At 44.6% G+C, this 11377-nt stretch overlaps 1 protein-coding gene across 1 annotated transcript; it reads right to left on the bottom strand.

The window, feature by feature from the left end:
• Positions 1 to 2773: 2773 nt before the first annotated feature.
• On the bottom strand, positions 2774 to 10223 carry CLN5 (CLN5 intracellular trafficking protein). The gene is made up of 4 exons (XM_082278126.1): positions 10096 to 10223; positions 7050 to 7215; positions 5665 to 5890; positions 2774 to 3879 (listed from the first exon to the last, which is right to left on the bottom strand). The coding sequence occupies exons 1-4, from the start codon at positions 10215 to 10217 to the stop codon at positions 3368 to 3370; spliced, it is 1026 nt and encodes a 341-aa protein (XP_082134252.1). The 5' UTR covers positions 10218 to 10223; the 3' UTR covers positions 2774 to 3367.
• Between the last annotated feature and the right edge of the window lie 1154 nt (positions 10224 to 11377).

The following is an 11377-nucleotide window of genomic DNA, read 5'->3' as shown; positions in this document are numbered from 1 at the left end:
CAAGGTAACTGGCCTGCTCTGAGAAAAGTCTGTGTTGTTGCACAGACCTCAAAAAGTCCTTCCTGAATGCAGCACCGTATTATAGCGGTTATTAAGATGTTCAAGCACAAGAAAACTGCTTGAAAGCAGTTGTGTCTCTCTTCCATTGAAAGTCAGCAGTTTTAATACATTGAATCAATTGCTGCATCCTTAGGTCAAATAATCCAGCTATAGCATAAACTTCCCAGGCAAGCATAAAGTGCTTTTTTTAGCAAATTCTGTACATCTTACTTTGCCTTCTACATGTTGAAACAAATGTATAGTAAATACATAAAAATCACGGCACAAGTAAAAAAGAGTACCAGAGACTCACGAAGTTCACTAGAAGCATGAACATGGGTGTCACAGCTGTACCATTTTTCCCTGAGTTCACCTTTCTTTCCTATTTTCAGAACAAAATTCAGTGTTGGCTTGGTTGTCCAGTTTCGGGTAGGGGTTAACGAGTGCAGTGACATCTTACCTCTGGATCCAAGTGGTTACAAGTTACAATACTGAAGGCAGGAGCTCTCCTAATCCAGAGCATGTGGTGGGTTTGTGAGGGGGAAGGCAGAGACCAGTGATTTTCATTGCATGGCCCTTTGGGAAACAGGAATAGCACACTCTGACCTTGATGGATGATGAGCCAGGATCTGCCTTGTGTGAGAACCCTCCTGAGATGAAGTGTGGCTTACAACACCAAGCAGCAGTATTGCACAAGACCACTGTGCAGACTTGGAAATTGTGGTAGTACAGAATGATTGTGTGTTTTTGCCCTCAAGTGCAATGTGCGTTAAGAGCAGGGAGTAGAACCAAGCAGTCTCTAAAGTGATGAACAAGTTGTGTTTTCAAAGTGTGTAAAGACTGAGTGGCAGTGACACAATGCCAGGCTTATCCTTGAGCCTGGCAGTTTGGACAGTCCCCTGGTTCCCACTGTTGGGCAAGTGCTAGTGCCACCTGGCTGTGAGTGAAATGAGGTGGGATTTTGCTCCCTGTGTGACTTTCAGGAGGAGGCTGTCCTTAAGTGTTTGAGGTGAATAGGTGATTTTCAGTCACAAACAGATCATCAGGTGCACAGGAACTGTTTGGGACATCTAACACTTCCTTTTAAAGTTATAAAAGTGTCATTTTTATGGATCTATCTCAGGCTTGTCTACACTTCGCAGAAGTAGCCTATTCATCACCTCTGTTTTTTGGCATCTAACTCTATAGGCGTAACTCAAGGATTGTGGATTCTGCCTACAAGAGAGCACTGCACTCAATTTTAACTAATTCCAGTGCAATGATCCCAGTTTTAACTGCAACAACTCCACCCCTTTCAGGACTGCAGTTTGTACTGGTGGAGTTTATTCCTACCCACCTGTGCATTCAGTCTGAACAATTAACAAACAAGAGAAGCAAAGAAAGTGAGAGCTCTCTCTCCAACTTGTGTGCCCAGAAGGAAAAAGTACTGGCCTCAGAAGGAACTCATGTATGTTACATAAAGGGCAGCTCCTACACTGATAACTGGTACCTTCTGAGGACAGTGTTCAAAGTGTGAAACAGACACACTTGGCTGCATGGAGGAATCCCCGCATCAGTGGCAGTGTGATGTATGGGCTTGGTTCTGTGATCCTATTTCCCCTTCAGAGCTTTGGACACTGGTTTGTGATGATGTGGCTTTTTCCTGGGAAGGCAAACGTGGGTTCAATGACATTGAGGGTTTCAAAGTCATAAAACATGCATCAGTGAGAATATAACTTCTGTAGACAGACTTGCTGCAGCCCCTTTGACTTCCCTAGAGCCTCCTGGATTACCTTCCTGGTGCTAATGTGTGGTGCTTGGTTGCTGGCTGGGTTGAAACCATTGTAGTATCCTAATCCAAAGCTGAGCTCAGTCACAAGGGCTTGTGACTTTGGGTATAAAGACTCAAGTCCTTCAGTCTGAGGCAAAAGATGAAGTTTCACCTAACAGTGGAAGTAAGTAGCAGCTTGAACAGAGGTGTGCTCATCCCCTCATTCCTCTCACGCTCATCCTGTTACATGATAATGCAATTCAACTAATTAATTTTAGTGACTTCGTAAATACAGTGTTACATTTCTGCCATTCTTATGATTTGAATCCACTCACTGTGTTCTCTCCTCTTTGGCTGCAGCAGGCTATTAGCTTGGCTCAAGCTAAATGAAACTGCAGAGTTGGGTTCCTGTGTTCCTGCTTGGCCACAAGACAGCAATAACCTCTGCAGGAGTACTATTCATTCCACAGCTAGTTAAAAAAAAAAAAAAAAAAAGTGAGCAGTGAACACTTGGAGATGGTTACACTGCTGCAGTGTGGTTTTTCTGTGTGCAGGCATCTCAGTGGTTTCCAGAAAGCCAGTGTTCCTCTGGCTTTGGTCCCTTGGGTTTAAAGGGAACTAACTAGTTCCCAAGGTGCCCTACGCTGAGCCTGGAACAGGACTCAAGGACAGCACAGCAGCACTACTGCAAACATCACTGCCAGCAAGAGACTGCAGTCATCTTTTAGAGGCAGCTCTGTGACAAGCACAGATTTTAACTGCAATGTCAACACCCCACAAGCTGTCATTGCTTCTTTCATATTAAGGTGTCTATGCTTTTTGAAAAAATTTAGAAGGAATATGCAGGAGTTCTATGAAACTGACCCAAGTGAAGCTTCAAGTAGACTTGAAGATAGGTGACTGGTAGAACACTGCAATTACGAATCAGTCAACATCACAACAGGCAGTTTGGCTTTTATCTGTGCCACAGAATACGCATGAAGCTGAAGAAGAGCCATCTGTATTTTGTTTACAGTGCAGGTGAAGGAAGCGAAGTGGTGAAAAGGCACTACCCATACCATCTAGTACATTCACTGCCCCAGAATACCAGCCAACAGTTCATAGGTCCCAGTGGTACAAACCAAAGTACTACAGGAACACCAGTGTAAGGCACATGTTGAAAGAACTGGACGCATCAAGACACTCAGGTTGAGTGAGTCCTTGTAAATTGTGTCCCATCTCTGTTGGTGGCCAGGTGCCATCTGCTGCCACATGGCTATGCATGTGGAGAGCACCTGAGCCCAGAGCAGGCAGCTACCTCCCCATTCTCCCTCTGCTGCTGCAGTCTCCCTTCAGGCAGCAGGGGGCCGTGGTTACATGGAAGCCTGCCAGGTCAGAGATACTGAAGCGTTCATTAACGCATTATACAGGTAGTAAGAAAGCAAATGCACAGTCTTTCACCTGGTACAGCAAAGCCTTCCCAACACAACTTTTTACAGTCAGCAGTGAAATACAGAACCCTTTAATACATCACAGTAGCAGTCCAAAATCCTTAAGAATATTCAGCCATAAAGGCAAATTTTCTTCTTCAGTAAGCAGTCATGCACCAAAGGATGCTTTGATTCCAACAGGCAAAGGGACCTCTTCATAAATTATTTTGAGATAAGGGGACTTCATAGGTAAAAACCAGTATTCCAAGTTGTAGAACAGGTAAAACTGATGATTCAAGATTACACGATCAATTATTTTGAAAAGATCCACAAAAAACTCTCTGACACTCTGATGAGGCTTAAATGGATTGTAAAAGTCTCTTATAGCTGCTGCCAATGTCTTGTTTCCTTGTGGTCCAAAAATAGATGTTTCATTCCCCAAATAAATAGGTTCTCCACTGAATAAAATGATGCTTGTATAGTTTGTTTGTATCTTCTTAAATACAGCTCCTAAGTCAGCTAGCTTCTGGTAGGTTCTCAGTATAAACTTGGAGCACTCGTAAGAGTCAAACCACACTGTTGAATTTTTGTCAGGACTTGCTTGAACTGTCCAGGTCTCATAGTAAATGCCAGTCTCATTGTCGTATTTTACCCACTGTGCCATTTCATTAAACATGGCTCCTGTAAGAGATGAAAATAAGTATTGCAGAGACAAGGTAACAAATACAGGACTCAAAATATTTTCCATCTATTTCAAGGTTCACATGCCTCCCCTGCAAAAGCTTACCTACATTACCTCCACATACACAGACACAAGGCTTACGTTGGAAGGACAAGGCATAACGCACTGAATAAACTACATTTACATGCAGGTTATTTAAACTGTGATTCCTTTTTCTGACCCTTTTCCTGCTACTATGCCAGAATATCCAAACATCAGAGAATCATGACACTTCTCAGTTTGCTTTATCCCTGCACAAAAACAGGGCACGTAGTACAGTCTACAAGAGATGTTAGCAAAATGCTCACCAGAGCAACGGGGATTTCTGCACTTCTTCAAGTTTTAACTAAATTCAAAAATTCAGAGCAGAAATTTTCATGTCTCTTCACAAAAGAGACACAGACTAAGACACCCAGCTGATTTAGCATCTTGGAGGCAGCTGACAAAGCTGAATTGAGCCAAATTATGAGTGGGATGCAAGACCAGTAAGATGGGATGCCTTTTGCCTGCTCTCTGAAGCAGCTCATGATGCTGTTCATCTGTGCTTGCATCCACTCACCCTCTTTCACAATAACTTTGAGATTCCTAGTCAAATTCAGACAACTGAAAACTCTTAGAGGTGCTACTTCCTTAAAAGTTCAATGGAAATGGAAAGCAAGAGAGGCAAGGAGGACTGTAACAATGCCTCCACGAGGCACCAGCATAACCTCACCCTTCTTGGGCATCAAATAATCCACACAGAGAGAAAGCATTACAAATTCCCCAACTGTATGAAAATATTTAATTTGGTATTCATATGAAAGAATCCAACTGTATGAAGCATCAAATACTTCACTCATGAACTACAAACTCACAGGAAAGCAGCTCCAGTTTACTTCCTTATTTAAAAAACTGCCTAGAATTTCTTAGCAGCACTGGTATGTAGAGACTGAGGCCAGCAAAGGGTGGAAGTGGGCACACACAAAGCACCACATCACACGAGCTGTAAGCTGACTCTCCACTGTTCCTTGCACACTACACCAACTTCAGAGAGTAAGTGGTTTTGGTCACACAAAATGTAAGTCCAAGTCCTCAGTGACCTTTTTTTGTAAGTCATTCAGTCTATTGCTAGAGCCATCAATCAGATTTATTTAAATGACCTTTTCATTTTAAGATTGCAGTGATCAGTATATACCAGGACGCTCTTCTGGTGATCACCTATGTATATTGAGGTGTAAGTCCTAGGTTTGTTCTACAGCATATGACAGAGACCTATTACTGGGGACATTTTCACAGTTTTTATGACATATAATGAGGAAGACAGAAATAGAGATTAATATTTTTATATCTTTGAGACTGTTTCTAAGTATGCCTTATTTGTTTGCTCAGTAATGAACATGTTTTCAACAGTTTTTCTATCTCAGCAGTCATCTGCCACTTCACAATAGAAGGTTTTGTTTTGGTGAAGCCATGTAAAGAGTCCATAATGACCCTGTATAAGCTGTTTTGCTATTTTTACACTCAAGACTCAAATGTTTTTGTACAGCAACACCAAATGACTTTCACTTAACAACTCTCCAGTGTGAGTTGTTCAAAAGGCAGCAGCCTCATGCCACTTTTCTGTATTGAAGAGAGTGTTTGAAATTAGCATCAGTGACTAACACTGCAAATAACCTACAGAACATAAATTGAAAGCTACTGCTTTACAAAAGACAAGGCTGATTCTATATTTTGTATTACCATTATCCAAAGCATCTAAAATCTACCTGATATTGTGGTCACAAGAATTAAAGTTCCATTTGCCTTCCAGTGTGCATCATCGATTCCTTCATAAAAGCAGGCAGCTCCCTGGTTACACCAGAACGGTGCCTCCATGTCAGGCCGCAGATGTGGAAATGTGCAGTTCCCAAGTTGGAAGAGCTCATACCACTCCATTGTGTAGTTTTTGCCTGTTAGAGAGCTCTTGAAACCAACAGCATCATGCATAATTTTCTGGAAAAGAAAAAAAAAAAAGACAACCAAACCACTAAAACTTTGATTTCATAGCCAACTTCAGCTTGACCTGTACAGAAGGTAAGATGCTCAGGAGCTGTTCTGTAACAGGGTGAGAAGAGGGGAGGGAGTTCCTGTAACATCTTGGATTCAGTAACACTGAAGCACAACACACTAGATTGCATGACACATACTTTTATCAGATCATCATGCTGTCTCAGTGGTTGTCTATCCATTGTAAATTCTGTCACTTGGAGGCAGATACTCAGTGGGAGCTCATCATCAAGACTCAGGCTGACTTTTGAATCCTTAACCTCATGGGGGTATCAGAAAAATAAAGAGCAGAACCAAGTTACCAAAACCGGATCTTGCTAATGAATGCTATAAAACTAATGAGATAAATACTTCATTTAAAAGCTGTATAGCAAAAACATAAATCCAAACTTAGTTAACAACTGAGATAACAATATTTGAATCTATTTCCATTTTTGACTCTTTGCTTGGTTTTGATTCACTAACATTTCTTTATTGAATAGGAATCATGCTTTGAAGATTTAATTTTGCTACTGCTATAACTATAAATATTACTAAAGCAAAAACTCTTTCATATTTGCATGACTCCATGAAGGGATACTTCAAGTCCACAGTGATCATAACACTCAAGAAAGAACTGTAAAAGCTACCAACTCCTCATGATCCACCGTTCTGACCAGATGGCTGTCCACTCCTGACAGAGACCAATGTCCAAGCAAATATGGGAGTTTTTAACAACAGAAAAGTTAATACACTAAGCAGCTATTTTATCTGATATAAGGGGACAAATAAAAGTATTTTCTTGATGCGGTGATAGCACAGAAGAAAAGACACCCAAGCCATAATGGTGTGTGTATACAAAACACTCATTATGCAGCTACATGGGGGAACATGTTCAAACCCACCAACAGTGCTGTTCATGCTCTTGTCTTCAGCTGAGCTAAATCCTGTAAATTTTGTCTGAAACGCAATGCTCTTTGAGTAACTTTCCTACAGATAGCCTAGCTTGTGTGTTCTAATATTCTTCCATACAAGCATATCCCAACCTTACAGCTCCTGTTCTTGACACCTGCTGTTGAATTCAGCTGAATTTGTCACTATAATTTTGTTAAAAAGGTCACCTTACCAAATGTCCTAGTAGGTCCCCATACTTGAATTCCCATACTGGAGCCTGCAATCGATACACTTCAATGACATCCTCTTCTTCCATCACCGGAATGGCAGAGCCAGTGGGACAGAAGGTGTAACGAGCTTGGCAGTAAGGATCAGTTTTTGGACGGTAATCAAAGCGCCTGTGTTGAGGAAGAGAAGCACACAGAATGACAAGCACAGCTCTACAGCTGGATTAACTGTCCTGGCTTCCTGAGGGGGACAGCTTAAGTGTCCAGCACCCCCAGAGACAGATTCTGTGACCCAGACACTGCAACACTTGGGAGTACACAAATTCATAAACCTGCTGGGGTGCACATCTGCAGAAACAGGACTTCAGGACTTAAGGGTCACAAATTCAAATGTTGTACTGATAGCGAAGGAGTGGAAATAATGTGGATTACAAAGGATGACATACTCACAAAATCAGACACACAATGCTGGGGAAAGGATAGGTTGAGATCTGCCTCAAAAACATTCTCCTGGCAATTTATTTACACGGGAATTGACCAATTTGTTCTTGCTACTCTATAGTAAGAGGTTCTCAGATGAAGCTATTTTGACTCTACAGTATTTTCAAGATCAGAAAAAAATGTAATCCCTCTACGCTAATTTAAATAAAGAGGTCTAAGAATGTACCTGGGATCATTGTTTCCATTTCATTCATGTTAAACCTCAAAAACTGAAGACCCAATCCGCTTACTTATCACACTATATATAAACAGCAACTGAAACTTTTTGACAAGTCTATGGGGTTTGTGTGGCCAGGTTTTGGTAGCAGGGTGGCTACAGGGGTGGCTTCTGTGAGAAGCTGCCAGAAGCTTCCCCCATGTCAGGCAGAGCAAATGCCAGCCAGCTCCAGGATGGACCCTGTACTGGGCAGGGCTGAGACAATCAGAAATGATAGCAACACCTTTGTGATAACACATTTAAGAAGTAAAAAAAAGTTATTGCACAGATGTAATTGTGGCCAGAGAAGAGCAGGGTTAGAACATGTGAGAGGAACAGCCCTGCAGACACCAAGGTCACTGGAGGAGGGACAGGAGCTGCTCCAGATGCTGGAGCTCAGATTCCCCTATAGCCTGTGGAACAAACCCACACCAGAGCAGGTGGATGCCAAAGAATGCTTTGGACCCATGCAGCAGGCTGCAGACCTATGGAGAGAGGAGCCCAAGCTGGAGCAGGTTTCCTGGTAGGAATTGTGACCCCCTGGAGGACCCATGTTGGAGCAGGCTGTTCCCAAAAGACTGCATGGAAGAGTGACCCATGTTGGAATAGTTCATGAAAAACTGTTGCCTGTGTGATGGATTCACATTGGAGAAGTCCATGGAAGACTGTCTGTTGTAGAAAGGACCCCACACTGGAGTAGGGGAAGGACTTGTCTCCCTGAGCAGTGCTAGGAACAACATCTGATGAAATGACCGTGACCCCCATTCCCCATCTCCCTGTACCACTAGGGGCAGGAGGTAGAACCTGGGAAGGACAGAGGGATGGGACGAAGGTGTTTGTAAGATTTATTCTGCTTCTTATTATCCTGCTCTGATTTTGTTAGTAATAAATTCAGTTAATATCCCGAAGTTGAGTCTGTTTTGCCTGTGACAGTATTTGATTAGTGACCTCTCCTTGTCCTTATCTCAACTCATGAACCTTTTGCTGTATTTTCTTTCCCCCGTCCACTTGTGGAGGGGAGTGATGAAGTGGCTTTGGTGGGCCCTTGGCATGCAGCCAGAGTCAACACGCTACAACAAGTCTTCCTTTTCCGAGTTCCTTTAGAGTCACTCACTGTATTTCACTTAAAACAAGGTCCCCATATGCCTGTTACCAAGACAAATTGGCGTGCACAGCTTGTCCAGATCTTGTCTGGTTAGCCTGAGAGTATAACACACTCAGCTGCCCAGAGCTACTGACACAAATACCCAAACTATGAGATGACTCAAGGACACAGGACTTCCTGAGCAATATTAAAGCCAGCAGCTCAGCTGAGGCATTGTTAATTTTGCCTGTGGACTTCTTCTCCAAGCCTGCTGGGAACTCCAGCATGTTTGCCTTTATTTTGTCCATGGGGGAGAGAAAAAAAAAAAGGAAAAACAATCCCCAAACCCTAATGAGTATGTCTGAAAAAAGAACACACAGAAAACAAAGAGTTAGGCCAACCACACATTCAAGTCCTGTTTCTAAATTGCACACTCCCCCTTGCATGGCACCTTGCATGTGACAAGAAGGTAACAAGCATGTTAAGCAGCACTGAAACCCCACATTTCTCAGCATCTCACACCAACAGGCTTGTACTCCAATCTGACCATCCCAAGACCCAGTCTTGTAACTACTGAACTTGCTGGAAAATCCCAACAACTCATGACTGCAAGATCAGCTCCTTCAAGCATCACCTGACACAAAATTTAACAGCTGGGAATTACACAACAGGCTCTCAAAATTTCAGGTATGCATTATTAAGTTACAGTTAAACATTGATAACTACTCCCTTTACAAACAGCAAACCCGCACAAAATACACAATCGAGTGTAGCCCTTCTTCTGTAGGGGGTCATTTCCTCGGCACAGCCAAAGCTGTCGCTATTTTCACGCCACAACGTGCAGTCTCACGCTGTCCCCAACACCACCAGGGCTTCTGGAGCTCAGACAGCTCTGGAGCAGCGAACGGGATTTAGTACCGTTTCATTCGTCACGAAGTATGACGTTAAGGTAAATTTTAAAAATCAAACAAACCGTACCCTGATTTCCTCATCACCACCTTTTCTGCGAGCATTAAGGAGCGTGTTTAAAGGCGGGCAGTCATTCCCGGGGCACCAAGCCCTCCCGCTCCTGAGAGACCAAACGCAGCTCTCAGGCTGGGATGGCACTACGGCTCCCTTGGGCGAGCCAAACACGCCACATACCTTGTAAATGATCAACACCCCGCGACCAGAAAGGGGAAGCTTTTCACGGCCTTTCTAGTGTAGCACCCAGAGAAGCAGCAGAAGCGCGGCGCTGGCGGGCCCGCGGAGGCCCTCCCGCGGCACTCACCTGTAGGGCACCGGCCACCGCCGCCGCGGGGAGCGGAGCCCCCCCGAGACACGCGGCCCCCACGGCGCCAGGAGCAGCAGCAGCAGCAGCGGCAGCAGCCGGGAGCAGCGAGCGACGCCCATGGCGGAGCCGGGCCCGCAGCTGCGGGGGAAGCGGCGGAGCCGGAGGAGGCCGGGCGGGAAGGGGCCGCCCCCGCGCCCGCCCACGGGGCTGGGGAGGCCGGCGGTGCCCGCCGAGCCCGGGCTGCAGGCAGGGCCTGAGCGAGCGGGGGTACTTTTCCTCTCCTCCTCCCCCCTCCCGGGGGAAACCAGCCGTGTGCCAAATCGTCCCTGAGAAACGTCACCCGGCTGAACGGCGACTGTGTTTTCTGGAGAGCCAAGCAACTCCGCGTTGTTACCGTTTCGCTGGAGCACGGGTTGTCCGTCGTTTCACGCATTGCTTTGGAGACGCGTTAAGGCTGCTGAAGGGCCTGAAGTCCTCTGAGGAGCAGCTGAGGGAACTGGGGGTGTTTTGCCTAGAAAAAAGGAGGCTCTTGGGGAACCTCATCACTTTCTACATCTCCCTGAAAGGAAGTTGTAGCCAGGTCGGGGTGGGTCTCTTGTCCCAGATAACCAGTGACAGGACGAGAGGACATAGTTTTAAGCGGCACCAGGGGAGATTTAGGTTGAACGTTAGGAAGAATTTCTTCACAGAAATGGTGATTAGATACTGGAACGGACTGCCCAGGGAGGTGGTGGAGTCATTGTCCCTGGAGGTATATAAGGAGAAACTGGAAGCGGCACTGAAGAGGAACTTAGTGCCATGGTCTAGTTGACACAGGGGTGTTTGGTTACAGGTTGGACTCAGCGATCTCAGAGGTCTTTCCCAACCTAATCGATTCTGTGATTCTGTAAAAGACACATCCCATGCCCATCCTCACACCCAGAACCTACTGAGAGGGGTGGCCTCTGGATCTGGCCCCAGGATGATGATGTGAGGCCTCACTCAATGGCAGAAGGGCTTTTACTGTGATAAACCCTGTAACCTTAAGTCTCTTCAGGCTGCCCAGAAGTCTTCCCTGAAACTTTTCAGGGCTTCAGGCGAAGTTTGTATATCCACTACCCAGAACACTTATTCAAATCATAACACTTTACATTACAGGAATCATATAGCAGTTTATTCTCTCATCTTTATTATAATTGTGAGAACTATCTCACAGATGAACTAAGAGAAATTGTGAAGACAGGTTTGCCAGCAGCATCCCTGCAGAAAACACAGCTTTTTTCCAGCTCTGTAGAGTTCA

Source organism: Coloeus monedula (assembly GCF_965178545.1).
Source record: "Coloeus monedula genome assembly, chromosome: 3".
NCBI lineage: Eukaryota > Metazoa > Chordata > Aves > Passeriformes > Corvidae > Coloeus > Coloeus monedula.
The sequence above is the reverse complement of the archived record's forward strand: the minus strand, read 5'-3'. Positions and strand labels throughout refer to the sequence as shown.